This window comes from Thalassophryne amazonica, chromosome 12 (assembly GCF_902500255.1).
Source record: "Thalassophryne amazonica chromosome 12, fThaAma1.1, whole genome shotgun sequence".
Taxonomy (NCBI): domain Eukaryota; kingdom Metazoa; phylum Chordata; class Actinopteri; order Batrachoidiformes; family Batrachoididae; genus Thalassophryne; species Thalassophryne amazonica.
In genome coordinates this window covers 21,781,029-21,802,405 of record NC_047114.1, presented here as the reverse complement: position 1 = coordinate 21,802,405, position 21,377 = coordinate 21,781,029, and the positions used below count along the sequence as shown (strand labels likewise).

At 40.1% G+C, this 21,377-nt stretch overlaps 1 protein-coding gene across 2 annotated transcripts; it reads right to left on the bottom strand.

Annotated features, from left to right (window-relative positions):
- Positions 1-1,068: 1,068 nt before the first annotated feature.
- Positions 1,069-19,379, bottom strand: LOC117521614 (gastrula zinc finger protein XlCGF57.1-like). 2 transcript variants are annotated; one of them, XM_034182946.1, is made up of 3 exons: positions 19,255-19,379; positions 13,296-13,394; positions 1,069-3,826 (listed from the first exon to the last, which is right to left on the bottom strand). In XM_034182946.1, the coding sequence occupies exons 2-3, from the start codon at positions 13,321-13,323 to the stop codon at positions 1,914-1,916; spliced, it is 1,941 nt and encodes a 646-aa protein (XP_034038837.1). In that variant the 5' UTR covers positions 13,324-13,394; positions 19,255-19,379; the 3' UTR covers positions 1,069-1,913. The 2 variants fall into 2 exon arrangements, with proteins under 2 accessions (XP_034038837.1, XP_034038836.1); XM_034182945.1 differs by lacking the exon at positions 19,255-19,379 and adding an exon at positions 13,519-13,624.
- Between the last annotated feature and the right edge of the window lie 1,998 nt (positions 19,380-21,377).

Sequence of the window (21,377 nt, the reverse complement as noted above, 5' to 3'; positions counted from 1 at the left end):
AGACATGCGCCAAAAGACATTATGGGAAATGGCTGAGTCTCCTCTCATCACTTCCTCCACCGGTCAAAATGCACAGAACACTGCCATCTACTGGATGGGAGTGTAAATAGACCAATTGTAATTTGTGTGTGGTATTCCACTTTAAAATGATATACTGTCATGAAACTGAAATAAATAAAAACATATAAATGTTTCACAAAAGTTGCTGTTGAATGAAAAAAAATTCTCATCATGTCAACAAAACACATTTTTGAATGACTGAAATACCCACAACATGAAATGGGATGGTAACACATCATTCACTAATGTTTTCCTATGCATAAAGACAATGTCTGACACCCCGTGTAAATTATGTAATTATGTCTGACACCCTTTGTCAAGTTACTGTAGCATGTGTTGTTTTTTTTACAAATGTGTATTTGTAAATATGTCTTTTTTTTTCATTTAAAATAACAAAAAGCATTTTCAAAAGTGAAAATTCTGTTTGTGAAGTGTGATTCAGCCTTTGTTGATCACTGATCACACACATTCATCGCTTTGCTCAATCACCCAATACTGAGATATTCTGAGCATAAAACTGCGTTTGACATTCACAAATATGTTGGTCTATTCACACTTCCATCCAGTAGATGGCAGTGTTCTATGTATTTTGACAGGGGGAGGAAGGAGGAATTGATGCCTTTTGGTGCATGTGCCGGTTAATGCTCAAACCTTCAGATTTAGCGCATGAAGATATGTGCGATATTTTTACTTTAGAAAAATAACAGAGTTGGCCTTAATGTCGATAAAATGTCTGGCTCTGTTCATAATTATTAGTACACAATTAGTATATTACACAATTAGTTCTGTTCATAAAAGAAACCATAAGTGAAAAGTGCGTTCCATTTCATGTCTCCTGCCACACGTCTGTGTCATTGCATGTGGAAAGTAAATGACTTCTTTCTTTTTTTTTCTTTTTGCAACAGTAGCTGGCAGCCGGGCTGCCCCCTTCTGCTGGTGGAGGACTGAGCTTCTCACAGCGGTCTGCCTGTTGCAAAACACACAAAAGGTACTAACATGTATGATTTAGGGTTTACAAATATTTTTGACCATTAACCTTTACTCCCTATGCCAGCATAAAAATGTTAGCGGACTGAAAGTTAGAACAAAATTTAGTGGAAGCTAATTGGTCTGCTGATGGCTTTCAATGTTAGCTGAAAAGCTAATACGCTAAAGAAAAAGTTAGCTTTGCTAATTAGCAGTTAGCGGAACTGCGCCCACCATTGGTTTTAATGAGCTTGTGCAATTAAACCATTTGTGCATTTCATGACTAATTACAGCATATTTCTGGCAACCACTTTCTGCTGCTATGATGAAATAAATAATTCATTTAATGGACAGCCATCTGTATAAGAAGCTCTTACACTAATGGTCACCTCAAAAACACGAGCATTTGCAAGCCTTGCAGCTGAATAGTTTCTTTACAGTATGAATTTTCATAGGTGTTTCGATGTTTTTATTTTGTATGATTTATTACATTCATAACAACTAAATGGTCTCTCTAGTATGAATGTTCATTGGAATGCTCAGCCTGCCTTTTTATCCAAATATGTTACCACAGTCAGAATTGCCAAAATGTTTCTCTCTTATTCCATTTTCTTGGGTTTCTTTTTAACAGAGTGTAATGAGCACCAAACCTGGGGACTCAAAGCGTGCGTATGCACAAAAACATGGTGTCCGTAACCTCAGCTTCAGTAAGGGAAAATCCTACCATGTATTGTTTCTACCTGTGCATTTAAAACAGGTGATTTCACAGATTAGCTCATCTACCCACCTGAAACATCAACCTAGCACACTCAGCTAGTTTAGTGAGTGCATGGAACAAATATTACTCACTGAAACTGGGATTACCCACCTCTGCTGATAACTGGCCTCTAGGCATTAAGATTTTTCTCCATAAGCCCTGTCGCCCCAACCACCACTGGTATTACATCTATTTGTTTCCATGCCCATGTTATTGGCATGTCATTTTTGAGGTCTTGGTAATTTGCAATTTCTTCCCTCTCAGCTCTGTTGCTGCCATAGTAATTGGGGATTGTTACGCCTCTAATTTTGGCTGTTGTCTCTCCTGTATGAATTCTCATATGCGTTTTCCAGTTGCCTTTTTCTCTAAATCTTTTATCACACTCAGAGCAGACAAATGGTTTCTCTCCTGTATGAATTCTCATGTGTGTTTTCAGATTACCCTTTTCTCTAAATCTTTTACCACATTCACAACACCCAAATGGTTTCTCTCCTGTGTGAATTCTCATGTGTCTGCTCAGATTACTTTTTTCTCCAAATCTTTTACCACAGTCAGAACATGCAAATGGTTTTTCCCCTGTATGAAATCTTGCATGTTTATTCAGACTGCTTTCTTCTCCAAATGTTTTACCACACTCTAAACAGACAAATGGTTCCTTTACAGTATGAGTTCTGATGTGTTTTTTCAGGCTACGCTCTTCTCTAAATTCTTTACCACACACAGAACACCTAAACGGTTTTTCTCCTGTGTGAATTCTCGTGTGTGTTTCCAGGCTGACTTTTTCTCTAAATCTTTTGCCACACTCAGGACAGCAAAATGGTTTTTCTCCTGTATGAATTCTCATATGCCTGCTTAGATTGCTTTTTTCTCCAAACAGCTTACTGCACTCAGAGCAGACAAACGGTTTTTCTCCTGTATGAAATCTCATGTGTTTATTAAGATTGCTTTCTTCTCCAAATGTTTTACCACACTCAGAACAGACAAATGGCTTCTTTCCTGTATGGCGTCTGATGTGTCTCTTCAGGGTGCGTTTTTCTCTAAATCTTTTACCACACTCAGAACAAACAAACTGTTTCTCCCCTGTATGCATTCTCATGTGTGCATTCAGGCAGCTTTTTCTTCTAAACTTTTTATTACACTCAGAACAGCCAAATGGTTTCTCACCTGTGTGTATTCTCGTGTGTGTGGTCAGATGGCTTTTGTCTCGAAATCTTTGACCACATTCAGAACAGTTAAATAGTTTCTCTCCTGTATGAATTCTCATGTGTATTTTCAGATTCCATTTATGCCAAAAATGTTTACCACACTCAAAGCATCCAAATTGTCTGTCTCCTGTATGAAGTCTCATGTGTCTGTAAAGACATCTTTTTTCTCTAAATTTTTTATCACAGTCAGCACAACCAAACTGTTTCTCTGCCTCCCCTCTATGAATATTCATGTGTCTGTTCAGATCACTTTTTTGCCCAAATTTTTTATCACATTCAGAACAGCCAAATGGCTTTTCTCCTGTATGAAATCTCATGGGTGTTTCCAGACAGCTTTTTTCACCCATTTTTCCCCCACAATCAGAACAGCCAAATGCTTTCTTTGCTGTATTCCCTCTCATGAGTGTGTTCAGATTGTCCTTTTGTCTCCACCTTTTATCACACTCTGGACAATGACAGTGTTTCTCATTCACTTGAATGATCGCATGATGTTTTGAATAATTTATGTTACCACATTCTGAGAAATTAAATGGTATCAAAGCACTGTTAAAATTGCTATCACTTACAAAGGTAACAGTGTTTTCCAGGCAGTTGAAACCTGAGCTTTGATGAACCTGTGATGGCAGTAGTTTTTCTTCATTGTTTTCGCACTTTACAGGGACAATGGTGAAAGGCACCTTCATGATTTTAGACTCCTCCAGCTGGTGAAGGTGTTGTGTCTTCTGCTTTGTGAAAAGTTTCTCCTTTTCCTCTATATTGTCCTTCTGGTCAGCACTCAGATTCAACTCCTGTTTTTCAAAGAGCATTTCGTCTTTCTTCACGAACTGCTGCAGCACGACTGCAAGGAAACAAATTAACATTCAGAACAACAGCAATCCGAGATTTCCGACATCCGCACAGGGTTGACAAGGACTCAGAATTACAGATATGTGATTCACATTGTGACCCAGACTTTACCTGGATCCGGATTCCACAACACAATGCAATAATTGCATACTGAACTGGAGTGGTCCGACTGAAGATGTTGCAATGTGATATTTAATTCCCAAGCTGAAACAAAATAGTGTCTTCTTGATCTTGGTTTTACATTGTGATGTCATATCTGTGAAGTAGTTTTGACATAATCATTAAAAGTCTACAAAGTGAAATCCTGATGCAGAATCTGTATCCAGATCACCTCCAAAATTTAATGAAGTCTTCCAAGGCCTAACACAAATGTGTGGTGAAAATTTGGCAGAATCTGTGAAGTAGTTTTGACGTAAACCTTAAAAGGGTATATAAAGTGAAATCTTAATCCAGAATCCGGATTCGGATCACCTCCAAAATTTAATTTAGTCTTCCATGGGCTAATATGTGTCTGTGGTGAAAATTTCATCAAAGTCTGTACAGTAGTTTTGATGTAATCGTGCAGTCAGACAGACAAATAAAAAAACAAACCCTGATGATTTTATTACATCCTTGGCGGATTAACAACGTTCATCATAATAAAGACAATAGTGGTGATATGGCTCTAGCAACACTGAGTTATTAGATGGATGGAATAGATACTGTGGAATTGTAGACCAGGAGACTCATACACATATAAAAGTGTGTAGAATCAAACACAAAAGCATAATTTCACCAGAGTTATAAAGTCCTGTGTGTATGGATCATGGAAGTGTACATTCATGTGAGCCTTTTGTCCACTCCAACCTTTTTCTTTGAAAGTACATAGTTACACCCTCAAAAACGTATTAGCATGAACAACCAGCGGTCCCTAGCTGTCCATCAAAACATGGATCAAAAAGAAGAAAACAAAACAAAATACAAATGCAATTGCACATTCTATGCAATTACACAGAATGTGAACCTGAGACAGTCCTCCAAAGGATGGAGTAAAGGAAATATGTACCTGCATGATTAATGGAGTTTTTGAATGAGCTTTTGATTTTCAATCAGCAGATCTGAAGTAAGGGAGTATGACCAACCAGTCTACATGTGCTTTGTGGACTTGGAAAAGGCATATCACTGGGTCCCTCTGGGTATCCTGTGGGGAGTGCTGCAGATGTTTGAGGTACCGGATTTGCTGTAACATGAGATCCAGTCTCTATATGACCAAAGTAGGAGCTGTGTCCACATTCTCAGCATTACATCAGACCTGTTTCCAATGGGTGTTGGACTCCACCTGGGCTGCCCCTTTTCATCAATCCTGTTTGTGATGTTCATGGACTGGATTTCAAGGTGCAGTCCAGCACCAGAGGGTGTCCATCTTGGTGATCTCAGAATTGTATCTCTGCTTGTTGCGGATGATGTGCTTCTGTTAGCTTCATCGGGCAGTGACCTCCAATGCGCACTAACCAGGTTTGAGGTTAAGTGTGAAGCGACAGGAATGAGAATCAGCACCACCAAATCTCAGACCATGGTCAGAAAACAGTGGATTGTCCCCTCTGGGTCAGGGGAAACTTACCACAGTTTAAGTATCTCAGGGTCTTGTTCACGAGTTGGGGTAAGTTGGAGCGTGAGATCTATAGATGGATTGGGGCAGTGTCTGAAATTTTACAATGTACCAGACTGTTGTGGTGAAAAAGGAGCCAAGCTGGAAGGCTCTCAAATTATAAGTTGATTTATGCTCCAAATCTCAATTATGGTGACGAGCTTTGAGCAATGACTAAAATAATATGATCGCAGGTACAAACAGCGGAAATGAGATTACTCTGCCGGGTATCTGGGCTTGCACTCCTGAACAGGGTGAGAAGCTCAATTGTCTGGGAGGGACCGAGTAGAGCCGTTGCTTCTTTGCATCAAAAGGAGCCAGGTGAGGTGGTTCGGGCACCTGAGCATCTCCCTAGGGAGGTCTTCCAGACACGTCCAACTGGGAGGAGGACCAAGGAAGACCCAGGACATGCTGGAGAAATTATATTTCCCAGCTGGCTTGGAAATGCCTTGGGATCCCCCAGGAAGAGTTACAGAACTTGACAGAGGATAGGGAAGTGTGAGATGAGTTACTTGATCTGCAACCACCATGACCCACCAGGGCTCGACATAGCCATTTGCCCGCTGACCCGGCGCCAATTTGGCCCACTTTCAGGCCACTACATTTTATCAAATGACGGGCCACTACAAAAATAAGCAAAATTCTATTTATTTTACCATATTTTGCGGCAGCAAAGTCAAATTTCTTCACATCTCCATGTCATCAAACTTCACGGCTTTCGGTGACGATGCTATGGGCATCACACAGATCAAGGAGCGGTACAACTGGTTTAAAGACGGCCGCAGAACGGTGGAGAGCGAGCCACGCTCCGGTCGGCCATCAACATGCTGAAATGACCAGATCATTTCCAAAGTGAACGCTGTGGTGATGCGGGACCGTCGTGTGACTATCCGAGAAATTGCGGAAGAGGTGGACATCAGCACTTTTTCAGCACATTCCATTGAGACAGAAGATTTGGCCATGAAAAGAGTGGCGGCGAAATTCGTTCTGAAGCTGCTAATGGCGGTGCAAAAGCACCTTCATGTTGAAGTCTCACAGGACATGCTGTGACATGCCCACCTCTTCCACAATTTCTCGGATAGTCACACGACTGAAAAGCCACCGAAAGCCGTCTGAATCTTCCGAATGGTTTCCACCTGGCTGTCGGCCAGTTTCTGGCAAAATCTGATGCAGCAGCGCTGCTCCAGTCGTTCCATCTTTTTCCTTGCAATGAAAATCCGCCGAGAGCACGACACACGTTCTCACATAAAGGCTGCTTGCCAGCAAATGACGTAATCGACAGGCGTGAAAAAATTCACGCATGCGCATGAAGGTTCAAGGTTGGCTCATGCAAGCACACGTGATTCCCGTGACCACGTGAAGCACGTGACCAGCTCCCAATTCAGATCAGGGAGACAGACACCCTCTCTACTTTTAAGATTAGGCTTAAAACTTTCCTTTTTGCTAAAGCTTATAGTTAGGGCTGGATCAGGTGACCCTGAACCATCCCTTAGTTATGCTGCTATAGACGTAGACTGCTGGGGGGTTCCCATGATGCACTGAGTGTTTCTTTCTCTTTTTGCTCTGTATGCACCACTCTGCATTTAATCATTAGTGATCGATCTCTGCTCCCCTCCACAGCATGTCTTTTTCCTGGTTCTCTCCCTCAGCCCCAACCAGTCCCAGCAGAAGACTGCCCCTCCCTGAGCCTGGTTCTGCTGGAGGTTTCTTCCTGTTAAAAGGGAGTTTTTCCTTCCCACTGTAGCCAAGTGCTTGCTCACAGGGGGTCGTTTTGTCTGTTGGGGTTTTACATAATTATTGTATGGCCTTGCCTTACAATATAAAGCGCCTTGGGGCAACTGTTTGTTGTGATTTCGCGCTATATAAAAAAATTGATTGATTGATTGATTCAAATCCATCAGTTTTTTTTTTGTTTTTTTTAAAAAAAAGGTCCGATACTTTTCTAACAGACCTCGTATTTACCCTTTTATGTTAAACCGACCTGTTATAGTCTCTGAAACAGTTGATACGAGGTCTATTAGAAAAGTAACGGACCTTTTTATTTTTTGCAATAATCGTATGGATTTGAATCACGTGCGCTTGCATCAGCCAAGCTTGAACCTTCGTGCGCATGTGTGAGTTTTTTCACGCCTGTTGGTTGCGTCATTCGCCTGTGAGCACGCCTTGTGGGAGGAGTGGTCCAGCCCCCTCAGCGGATTTTCATTGTCAGGAAAATGGCGGAGCGACTGCCGCTTTGCTAAATCAAAATTTTTTCAGAAACTGTGAGAGACAGCCAGGTGGAAACGATTCGGAAAATTCAGATGGCTTTCGGTGAAGATCTTATGGGGATCACACAGATTAAGGACCATTACAACTGGATTAAAGACGGCGCATAATGGCAGATGGCGCGCCGTGCTCTGAGCGGCGATCGACAGGCTGAAACGACCAGATCATTTCCAAACTGAATGCTGTGTTGATCCGGGACGTCATCTGACTAGCAGAGAAATGGCAAGAGAGGTGCACATAGCACTTTTCCTGCACATTCCACTGTTAAAGGAGATTTTGTAATGAAAGACGTGCGGCAGAATTCGTGCGTCAGGACGGAGCCGCTCATGGCGCGGAACAAAAGCACCTCCGTGTTGGAAGTCTCACGGGACATGCCCAGCTCTTCCACCATTCGGAATATTCAGCCGGCTTTGGGTGGCTTTTCAGTCGAGTGAGTATCCGAGAAATTGTCAAAGAGCTGGGCATGTCAGGGCATGTCCTGTGAGACCAACACGGAGGTGCTTTCATTCCGCGCCATTAGCGGCTCCGTGGCGAATTCCTCCGCTCCTGTTTTCATGACAAAATCTCCTTTAACAGTGGAATGTGCCGAAAAAGTGCTATGTGCACCTCTCTTGCCATTTCTCTGCTAGTCAGACGACGTCCCGGATCAACACAGCATTCAGTTTGGAAATGATCTGGTCGTTTCAGCCTGTCGATCGCTGCTCGGAGCGCGGCGTGCCATCCGCCATTGTGCGCCGTCTTTAATCCGGTTGTAATGGTCCTTAATCTGTGTTAAGATCTTCACCGAAAGCCATCTGAATTTTCCAGATGGTGTCCACCTGGCTGTCTCTCACAGTTTCTGGAAAAATTTGATGCACCGCTGCTCCAGCCGTTCAGACATTTCCCTCACAATGAAAATCCAACGAGGGGGGAGGACCAGTGCTCACTCAAAGCCTGCTCACAAAAACTCACGCATGCGCACGAAGGTTCAAGCTTGGCTGATGCAATCACACATGATTCAAATCCATAAGGTTATTGCAAAAACTAAAAAGGTCCGTTACTTTTCTAACAGACCTCGTAGATGTATTTTATAACTTAAAAATGGGACAGATGCTAATGCGTTAGCATGTCTATGGTGTTTTCAATGTTAAAGTTAGCATTAGCTGTTGGCATTTTAGCACGTTTGTGTGCATTTGTTTTCTGTATAATAATTAATGGCTCAGCGCTTGTCATTAAAGAGTCAAATGTATTAAAAATTGTAATTTTTTTAAATTAATATATTAATAATAGCAACACCAACAGCAATAATAGTAACTCTTCAGAAGTGGAAAGTCAGCTTCTTAACTCCTCTCAAAGCCATTAAAATATGTCAATCGTGACTGTGAGTCACTTTTGTCCTGATTAAAGTCGCAAAGTGGGATCGTGTCTTGTGGCAGTCAAGAAACGAGAATCGTCCTCCGTTCCGTTAGCACAGCTCCAAACACTGCGCGGCTCTCTGCCAAGACAGAGTCCAGTCGGAATTAATAACTTCAATACAAATTGCCGCTTTAAATAAAATGACACCTCCTTCCAAATGCTGTAATACAGAACATAAACTACAATCGACTAAAACTTTTTTCTTCAAATGAGATGTCCTGCATTCTTTATGAATTAAACTGATGCTGACACAGCCAGCTGCAAGAGCTCAGCTCAGAGGTATGGAAAGACATTCATGCCAATGATGTCTGAAAGCAAATGCTTTTGACAAAAACTACAGGTTTTATTTATATTCAGAGATCAAGAAGCCACCATGTAGAGTTTATTTAGGTCCTGAGTTTAAGGATCCAGTGATCAATTTCATATTTATTTACTTTAAGACTCAATAAAATGCCGTTGACATAAAAACCTTTAACACCTACTTTTAGGACACAGAAAATTCACAAGTGGTATCAATAAGGGAATCGATAAGGAATCGGATCGATAAACGGAATCAATAATGGTATAGATAGATAAAATCTTATCAACAACCATCCCTAACCACACTCCATGCTCCTGCAGAATCTTGCGCATATTGAAATGCATGTCGTCGATGTGTGGAGCGTGCGTTCAGCCGTTTCCGTCACCGATCTTCAGCAATGTTCGTTAGCATCTTTAAATGTGCGGGAAGCTGCAGGAAACGAAGACGAACAAGACGCAAATCTAACAGAACGCTTTGAAATTTTTATTGAAATATGTTTAAACTACATCCACCCAAACCCGGACAACAACCAGGAAAGCGTTTCGCTAAAGGAAATCGCCAGAAGAGGAAACTTAGCGATGATGAGTTAAGGGAGAGAGACAGGCTATATGAAAGAAACAAGAGGAAATGAGGTTTTGTCCCGACCTGGCCACAGAAATGGCCGTGGCTTGGTCATGACCAAGAGAAGAATGAGGTTTTCTGCCAAATCTGCAGGGCCTAAAGTAAAGTATATGCTTGGTCCTGGTAGACCCTGGCTGTTTTGAAACTAGTTTAAAAGTCTAACCAGCTTGCCTTTGTGGAAACCCCACGGTGACAACATTAGCAAAGGAGCCAAGCATTTTTTTTTCAATTTTTAGATCTGTAACTCCAATCCAGACAAGGCATACTTTTTAGTTTTGATATGGACCTACATCTGTATTTTACATTTCTGACTGAGTTAGCCAACTCTGAGGGTTGCTTAAAAACTGCCCTCTAAATTTTATGGGAGTCACTTTATTATTTTTTTTTTTACACTTGAGAATGTCCTCTGATAAATTCTATTTTTTTTAACTTCATGGTCCATAGACTATTTCATGTTTTTTTCTGGATTGGTTTATATTATATAGGCAGTTTTATTTGCAAGATTTCAAGGTGGAATATCATAAACTCTCACGTGCAAAACCATGGGCCAGTGGTCCTACACTGTGGGCCACTAACTTCTAAATTCTACTGGGCTTGTGGACCAGTGGGGCAAATTGGTTTGTCAAGCTCTGCCCACAGCTGGATAAGCGGCTGAAAATGAATGAATGAAACGAACATTGCATAAAATCAGTTCTATCTACCTCTTACCGTTTCACGTTAAACATCTTCAAAGTCGCACACTTCTGAGTGTGTTCAGAAATTCCCTTGCTATTCACCTTATTCAGCCCCGCCCACTTTTACAACAGAGGCATTTCCGTTTTGTCTTAGGACTTCTGCTGAGTGGTGTTTTCAATATAGAACAATGAAAGATATTACATGGGTAGAAACAAAAACCTTTTTTAAAAGCTCAAAGGGATCGACTCTGGCTCACCCACAGGTCATAACAGAGTGGGAAGATGATATGAAAAAGTGGCCCTCAATTATTTTTAAGTACTTTGTGTTGTCACTCGGCGTGGATGGATTGGCTATGAGGAACTATGAGCTTCGCACTGCAGAGCGGCACAAAGCTTGTATAAAAGCACAAACAAGTTAAAATACTACCCGACAAGTAGTACCACCGTAATACCAAGATTACGTAACGTGAATATACGTATGGTGTTATTTCATGCAGTGCTTGCTTGTATCAAACGCCAGAAAATGAGAAAATTAGATAGCAGCTAATGCTACAAAACACAGCTTACCCATTTGTCTCACTAGCATCTGCCATGGCTTCTTCAATGGAGCGTTGTAGCCCAACCATTTCTCTGGGTAAGGATCCAGTGGTGTGTGCTTTTTCTCCATAAAATGAAAAGACATACATAATGGACATAGGGACGTTTGGGTGGACTTTTCAAATTCAGTGCCTTTAGCCAGCACCGGAGATCCTCGTTTTTCAATGGAGGAGGGAACAAGTTTAATGCTCATCCACAGCACTCAGATCTCTCCTTTCCATGTTCAAAACATCATTTCCTCTTCTTCCAGTTGTTGTGGAACTCACGAACTGAACAATTAATGCTGCTCATGTTGGGACACTTCTTGCATACTATGTTCCCATGTAGCTAATCATCGACGCAATGGCAAACCGGACGTTGCTTGACAAAATGGAGCCACCCACCCTGACTTCCTGAATACGGTGAATAAAACAGAATTTGTTTGTTTTTTTTAACTCTAATTTAACCTTTATTTAACCAGTTTTTTTTTTTTTTCAATTTACTTCATTTATAAAGCGCCAAATCACAACAAAGTTGCCTCAAGGCAATTCACACAATTAAGTTTTAAACTTGCCAACCCCTAGAGCAAGCACACAGGTGACAGTGGTAAGGAAAAATTCCCTCTGATGATTTGAGGAAGAAACCTCAAGCAGACCAGACTCAAAGGGTGACCCTCTGCTTGGGCCATGCTATTGCCACAATAGACAATACAGGAAATTTCGGAAGATTGCAGAAGTCCATGCTGGTGCACAAGACGGAAGGCCTGCAAAAGAAGAACACCCACTCCCGTCTCTGGATGCAGCCTCACCTTAAACAGAGAGAGAAAAAAAAAAAAAAAAAACAGAATCAGGCGGCAGACAGACAACAAATACAGTATAATTTATCAGCATTTAGCAACAAGAAAAACAGAAGAAATATTAAGGTGATCACCAGCCACTAGCCCTAAGCTTCACTAAAAGACATAGACTTTAGAAAAAGTTGAGGCCGTGGCCCACTCTGTTTAATAATAAAATGAATTTAAAAGGGTAGAGAGCATAGTACCATACTATGCCAGCCTGCTAGCCATACGAAAGGGAAAATAAGTGCTTCTAAAGTTTGGACTTGAAAGTCTCTACAGAATCTGACTGTTTTATAGATGCAAGGAGATCATTCCACAAAGCAGGTGCATGATAAGAGAAAGCTCTGTGACCCTCAAACTTTTCATTCACCCTAGGGACACAAAGTAGTTCTGCACCCTGCACACCTTCTCAATGGCCTAGGATCAACCGCTATATTTGAAAATGCTGGGAGTGTGGCAGGGGGTGGGGGTGTGGCGGAGAGTGATACGCAAAGTGATAATTGTTGCATAATGCAGCAATCCCACCAGTTCGTTTTATACAGTGCATCTGGAAAGGTGCCACAGCGCTTCACTTCTTCCATATTTTAGAAAAATACATTCAGGTCCATAAACATTTGGACAGTGACCGCATTTTTGTCCTGTGTAAACCACCACAAAGGTGTGAAAACGAAACCAATGAGATGCAAAAGGTGCATGCACTGTAAACTGTGATTTAATTCAGTTGGTTTAACAAAAAATTTCATTAACAATTTTGAAATTATACCCTTTTAGTGCACTATGCACACAGTTTCTCTAACCACAGCCGCAGAAGCCTACAACTCCTGTAGAATTCCCATGAGTGTCTTGGTAGCTTCCCTCACAAGTCTCCTCCTTACATGCTCACTCAGTTTTGATTTTTGTTAACTGTAACCCTCATACAAGTGCAGATCAGAAAAAGTGGGACAATGTGGAAAATGCTTATTTAAGAGCCAGTTTTTGTAAAAGTCAGGCAGGTTTCTATTAGAGGGTGATTCATGACCCCTTCAGCTTTGTCTGCAAAAAAAGTTTTTGGGGGGGTAGATATACATTAGAAAGGAGCAGAAATCACATTTTAGATCCTTGATAGGGTCTGCTTTCTTTTGGGGGGGGGGGGGGGGGGGTGTCCTGGTCCTGGAAATTTCTCACCTGAACTGTATTCCTGAAGGAACTCCATCAGTTTTGTGGCTGCAAAAAATATGTTTTCTTCTGTAAGAGCAGGTCAGACAGTTTTAGAATCTAGAAAATCTAAAAAGAGAAACAAGAAAACAGCCATAAGAACATCCCTGAAAGACACTGTAGGAAGAAACCACAGGAAGAATATAATAATGTGTTTAGAATATTGGAAATTATCACTTGTGGATAATTTTACCTCGAAAAGGGGGCACCACCTATCACTGCCTGAATGTTATTATAACAAGGTTATAATATCATTGATTTTAGGGTCAGCTGATAAGAAATATTAAAATCAGTCTTGAACTTTCAGGCGTAAGCTCCGCAGGTCAGATCCGACACACTCTGTAAAATCATACAAAAATCACAGACAACTTCACACATTTAAGATATTTCTTTAACTCTGGCAGGAGTTAAATAACAGGACATATCACAGTGAGCAATTTAATGATGACGACATTCAATGAGCAATGATTATATGACGTTCAGATAATTTGGTTTCGTAGCGGGAGTTTTAGGAGTTGAAAAACGTCCTAATTTAGCAATGAATTTACTTTGGTATTTATTAACTTGAGAGAAGATTAATGATTTTGAATCTTTCAATATTATTGTTAGAGCAGAATTATGTTTCACAACATTTATACATTAATTCTAATTATATTCTTTTACAACATGAATTGTATGGATATTAATAACATGCAACACAAAAATATATTTATTGCCAGTTTTTTGTAGTACCCTTTACCCCCCCCAGTCCGACGCCCCTGTGTATATATATATATATATATATATATATATACACACACACACACACACACACACACACAGGTGGGCACAGTTCCAAGATTCCGCTAACTAGCAAAGCTAACCTTTTTGTTGGCTGATTAGCTTTTCAGCTAACTTTGAAAACCATCAGTGGACCAATTATCTTCCACTAAATTTAGTTCTGATAACTTTTAGACCACTAACATATTTTTGCAGGCACAGTGAATAAAGCTTAACAGTTAAAAACATTTGTAAAGCCTAAAATCATACATTTTAGTTCCTGCCTGTTACGTGTTTTGGAGCAGACAGACAGCTATGAGAGGTAGAGCTCAATCCTCTGCCAGCAGAGGAGAGCTGAGTATCAAAGAGAAAGGAAGAAGAAGATGATCATTTATTTTCACAGCCTTACAGATTTGTAGATGTATCACAGGAGTCATGCACAGCAAGACAGTTTTGACTTATGGTTAAAATTTTAAACAAACTAATTCCGAACAAGTTACTGAAATTAACATCACCGCTGTCATTTTACAAAGTGAAAATATCAGCTGTATGTTTTAGTTTTACAGTAATGCACTAATTTTGAAGGTTTAGCGTTTACAGACACACATGCCAAAAGGCATTATGGGAATCAGTGGTTGGTCAGTATATGTAAAAACCAACACACAAGTTAATGTAACGTGTGTGTTGGTTTTTACAAATAAATTTGTATTTGTAAATATGTCTTTTTTTCCATTTGTACAAAAAGGCAATTTGAAAACTGAAAATTCTGTTTGTTAAGTGATTCAGCACTTTTAGCAATTTTTTTGGAGTAGGGAGATGAAAATTGGTACACATGTCTGACTTGCATAGACGCACAAAAAAGTCTCAAAAAAGTCTCCTCCATGGGTCTACTCCAAACAGGAAATCGGCCATTTTGAATTTTCTTGTCACTTTGGCGTGATTTCTTCATGTTGTATTTGAACAAACTCCTCCTAGGGATTTTGTCCAATGCACTTCAAATTTCTTCAAGATGACCCAGAGACGATACTGATCAAAAGTTATCAAAAGCTTTTCTTTATGTCAAAGGGTGTGGCCGCTATGGCGCCGCCATTTTGACCCTTCGCCATGGAACATTATACTTAAACAGGTACTGATGTCACAACCATGATGATTCAAACCACTGTGCTGCAGTGGTTTGAATCTTCACAGCTCTGTGGCCACAGAACGCGCTGACTCTCTGATCTATGCTGTCTGCAATTTGATAGAAAGAAAATAAGAAATATATTTCTTATTACTTTAATTAATGGTTTAAAATTGCAAAACTATGACTCTATAAGCTTGAAATATGATTGAATTGGTACATTTTCAGCAACATTTCAGTTCATTTTTCAGAAATTCTGTGCTAGGTGGCACAGCCAATTTGAACCCGAGAGCCAGGTGGAAATTTGCAGTACCAAGCAGGGCCACCTGGCACTGCCCACCATGGCTAGAGCCCTGCATACAACATGTACAACTGCCATTAATTAATGGTACTGATTTCATATTTCTGTTGTGTTTTAAGTACTGAATTCTAAAAAAAATCATTTTTGATTTTTTTTTAAACAGTGAATTAAATCAGCTGAATTAAATCTATCAGCCCCAATTATTTTATTTTATTATTGCTTCTATTTTTGCATTTGATTTTTACATGGACCACAATGGAAATAAGTGTTTTCACTTTCTTGTGTCATCCATGTATTTTTTACGTATTTACAATTATATTTAATTTCTTAAATAAAATCATGCACACACACTTTTAATATATAGATAATTTACCATCCCCTGCTGGAATAGTGTGAGTCCAGAATGTAATTATCAATGTCCATGGTTGAGTGTTGCTAGCTAATATACGAGGTCTATTAGAAAAGTATCCGACCTTATTTTTTTCAAAAACCATATGGATTTGAATCACGTCTGATTACATCAGACATGCTTGAACCCTCGTGGGCATGCAAGTGTTTTTTCACGCCTGTCGGTTACGTCATTCGCCTGTGGGCAGTCTTTGAGTGAGGAGTGGCCCACCCTCTCGTCGATTTTTTCATTGTTTAGGAATGGCTCAGAGACTGCTGCTTTGTTTGATCAAAATTTTTTCAAAACTGTAAGGCACAACTGAGTGGACACCATTCGATAAATTCAGCTGGTTTTCGGTAAAAAATTTTAACGGCTGATGAGAGATTTTGGTCTGGTAGTGTCGCCGTAAGGACGGCCCACGGCACCTGACGGCGATCTGCGCTTCGAGGCGGCAGCGTCTCACCGTTTCAAGTTGAAAACTTCCACATTTCAGGCTCTGTTGATCCAGGAAGTCGTCAGATAACAGAGAACTTTCAGAAGAAGTCGGCATGAGGAGTTTATTCGGACATTCCATTGTTAACGGACATTTTGTAATGAAAGAACGTGCGGGCAGAGTCGCATGTCGGGCCGGACCCGACCGTGGGGGGTCGCGACAGGAAAAACACCTCCGTTGGAAACCTTAACAGGCAAGTTGGAACATGCCCAAGGTGTTAAACAATTTCTCAGTTACTCACTTGTTGAAAGCCATCAAAAGCCACCTGAATTTTACAAATGGTTTTCAACTCGGATGTGTTTTTCCTGTCGCGGCGCACACAGATTTGCCGAGTCGTCATGGAAACGACTCGGCGAATTTGCGCGCACGTCTTTCATTAAAAAATGTCCTTAAACAGTAGAATGTCCGCATAAAGTCCTCATGCCGGCCTCTTCTGAATCTTCTCTGTTCTCTCACGACGTCCTGGGTGAATTAAGCCTTAAATTAGGATGTTTTCAGGTCGAAACAGGCCGACGACGGCGCCTGGAAGCGCTGCACGACGTCCTGCTCTGTGGGAAGTCCTTACACACATAATCTCTCATCAGCCGTTAAACTTTTCACCGAAAACCAGCTTAATTTCTCGAATAGTGTCCACTCGGATATTCCTCACAGGTCCAGAAAAAATGTTGATAAAGCAACGCGCGCCGTCTCGAGCAGCGTGTGAAACAAAGGAATTCAGCCGAGAGGGCGGGACCACATCTCACTCAAGGCCTGCCCACAGGGAAATGACGTCACCGATGCGTGAAAAAACTCACGCATGTGCACGAGGGTTCAAGCATGATTGGTGTAATCTCACGTCATTCAAATCCATATAGTTAAAAAAAATAAATAAAAGGGTCGGTTTATTATCTAATAGACCTCGTATATAGTTTCTCATACACGCTTCTTCATGTATGAATTTTCACTTTGTATATCAGATTTTTGGTCCTAGGATTTTGAAATGTAGCAGTCTTCCCACATCAGAATGATTTTCAGGGCAACATACAGCTAATTATCAACAATAAAAAGGTATGCAAAGTCTATAGTTTACAAATGTTTAAAGTCAATAGACTAATAATTCTTGATGTGTTCTGTTGGCATCTTTTTTTTTTTTAAGGTGGACTCTGCAGTTCTTGATCAGTGTGAAATATTTTAGATTTTAGGCATTTTCCACAATTCTGCAAATATAACTTCTTTTGGCTTCTGCCTTTTTCACTTTGGGTCACAGCAAATCAGATGTGGCTCTGCATGTTGATTTGGCAAGTTTTATATCGGATGCCATTCCTGGAGGAACTCTACATTGCATGAAAAATGGACAGGGGTGGTCTTGAATGGGAACCTAATGCTCTGGAAACAACCACACTAACTGTTTGGCCACCATGCTGCCCCTTCCACAATTCTGCAATAAAGTTTTAAAATACCATCAGTGAATCTCCTGTTTTAATTCACGTCACAATTAAATGTTTCATTTTCAAACTGTCCAAAAATATGTTTGAAACCACCTCATTTATGAACCTACAGAAGTAAAGTTATAACATATAATTCAAGGTAAAAAATACATAAAATGCACATTACTGTTAACCAAACTGTTGCCCTACCACCCTCGGCACAAAGTAGTCCAACATTGCCAAGTCTCTCATTGCTCATAGTTGTTGGTATTTTTGAGGTTGTGCTCACAACTGCCAATGCTAATGCAAAGCTATAGCTATGCAACACGTGAAAAGCTGATGGAAGTCCCTTCTTGAGATCAAGTAATTAGATGTTTGAAAATGAACATTTTAAACCAAATTGGTAAAAAACAGAGACTCACTACTGTGTCTGATTCCTGTGAAGAAGAAATAATCTGCAGAGATCTGCATCTCACTGAGCACATATTTACTTAACAAGGCCTATGTCTAACACATTGTGATCATGTACAGGATCCTGTAGTGAGCACAATATAGGCCAAACCTATTCAGAACACTAGGGATGTAACGACACACTCGCGTCATGATGTGATACATATCATGAGAAACATGTCACAATTTGATATATAATTTCATGACAGTTCACACAAATTATATAGAATTGAATATGAGCTGAATGCTGAAAGTAAAAGATTATTCAGAAGTATGAATTGTAATCTTTAATGTCATCAATTTCCTGTTTGTATATTATAGAAATCATTTATGATTGTTCTACAAGGTCATTATTTTTTCCCATGCAGTATCATGATACTGACCTCAAGAAACAATGCGATTTTATCCAGGTTCCATGATACAGTTATCACGATTCACAATATATCATTGCACCTTTACTAGGACTCGTATATGTAGTCTGAAGTATAATGTACTTACACATGTCTGTGTGTGTCGGGCAGTCTGTTCAATAGTTATACTATATAATAAATATTTAATTTAACCTTTATTTAACCAGGTTAGTCCCATTGAGATCAAGCTCTCTTTTGCAAAGGAGACCTGGACAATTATAAAGTTTCCAATTCACCTAACCTGCATGTCTTTAAAATACTATACATCACTTTATTTGTATATACTATATACGTAATATATAATAGTGTAATAAAATCATTTTGTGATCTGGTTATCTTCTTTGAAATATTAACAGTGAAATTATTTGCCAGGTTAAATGACTGATTTGTATAAACAGCATCTGGCTGCCTACTTTGCGGCCATGCGCCACTGCAGTGAATATATTAGCTAATACAATTACAACACATAAAGTTAGCTTTAATTTATTCTGTTGTGCTAACTACATCAAAACTAGCCTCGACGCTAACGTCCTGCTAGTCTGTTAATGGGCCGCAAACGTTCATTACTGACTTTTCGCTAATACACAAATATATTCTGTTACCTGTCAAAACGTCCCATCCATTTCACGGATTCGGGTACATGACAACAATAAAACGTAATTTTTGAGATATTTGATAAAAACAGTGAACGTCACAGTGCAGAGCCGCCTCCGTCCAAGTAGGAACGTGATTGGCTCAGACATTTCAGCCAATCAAAAGGTTTCTAATTGGAGGAGGCGACGCAACCTTTCCTGCACGTTTTTCCGTTTGAAAGATTTTTTTAAGCGCAGGCTCAACAGTAATTAAAAAAAAAAAAAAAAACTATATTTATAGAAAATTAAATGTTCCTATTTAGATAATTTTTAATCGTGATTTTATTTTTTGAACCATGACCATGATTGAAAATTTAGGCCACTGATCTCGTAATTATGAGGTCTTTTCTCGTTTTATATATATATATATCACACAAACCGGAGGAACCGAAACTGGTCTAGTTAGACGCGTTTTGATTGGCTGATTTGTCTGAGCCAATCAGTTTGCTATTTGGATGGAGGTGACAGTCTGCTCTTTGACGTTCACTGTTCTTGTCAAACATCTGGAATTGAACGTTTTGTCGTCGTTATTTTTCCGAGTACGTGGAATGGTACATTTTAACAGGTAACGAAAATACATTAATTGATGCTTAGGACTCATTAACAAGCTACTAGTTTTGCAGGACGTTAACAGCGGCCCAGTTTTGGTTTTGACATCAGATAAACGTGTAAAAGTATTTGCCATTGAAGCCCCAATGACATATCGAGGTTTCACAGCTTCACCAAATAGTGCGTTAGTTCATTACTCGAAGCGTCATTGGATACTGTTGACATTTAGTGGTTATTTGGATTGTAACACTTTAATTATGATAAGAGCTGCATCCTGCACATTACGTTTTATATAGGCCGTGGCTACGGGTACGGATCCGTATCTACAGAGACCATTCTAAAGATACAGAGGGTATTTCCCGGTGACGTCATGTCTTACCGACCAATCAGAATGCGCAAATATGTCCGTACCCACCTGTCATTATTGTATGCGTTGCTTAAGGCTTAAAGCCTTTGAAACAATCCCTGTAAGCCTTAACTTTCACAGTCCGCTAATGCTACTGTATACGAAATTCAATGGGAGCGGTGTGAGTTTGGTCGTTGGAATTTTTCCCCCTGTTTGACCCATGCATGCGCAGATGCGTTGCGCACTTTGCTTATTCTCCTCGGTCCATACCTTTAGCAGTCCTGCAGAAGATATGGATGTACGTATCCTTAGCCACTTCGTTTCATAAAATTGGCTGAGTGGATCCTTGTCATTTGATTGGTGCTTTGTATGTCACATGACATGGATTAATTCCATCCCATTTGTGTTGCATTGCATTCAGAGTGTGGCTTGGTTCCATTTAGAGTGCAAATTTGGTTCCATACGTTTGGTACCATTGCACTCTCATGTGCACGCCCGCACTCACACACACACACACACACACACACACACACACACACACACACAGAGAACGAAAACTGGACTCATTTCTGACATGATTTTTTTTTCGCTGTACTGAGGACGTATACAGGCTTATTTTTGTTGTCCACGCACACACAAGTGCCAACCAGGTTGCGTGTGTGTGTGTGCGCATACGCGGGGGACACGACTCTCCTGAGACATAATTTGAGCTAACTTACACTGCTAATTCTTTTAAGATATATATATATATATATATATATATATATATATATACACACACACACACACAAAACAAATCTACTGTGGTGTCTGTTAGCAGGAAGAGAGAAAGATAACCTGGACTCATTTCTGACGTGACTTTCTTTTTTGCTGCACTGAGGAGGTACACAGCTCGACCGAGCCAGTTGCATGTGTGTGCGGGACAGTGACGTGATGATTTGATTGAGTTAACTGACGCTGCTACCAGTGGTGGGCACAGTTCCGATAATCCGATAAATGATAATTATCAAAGATAATGTTTTCATTATCGGATTATCTTTTTTAGATAACTTTAAAAACCATTATCAGACTATTATCTTGCAATACATTTTTGTCCGATAAATTTTAGACCGATAACGTGGTAAATAAAGCTAAACAGCTACAGATTTTTAAAAAATTTAAAATCAGTTGAGCACCTACCTGTTAAGTATTTCGTAGC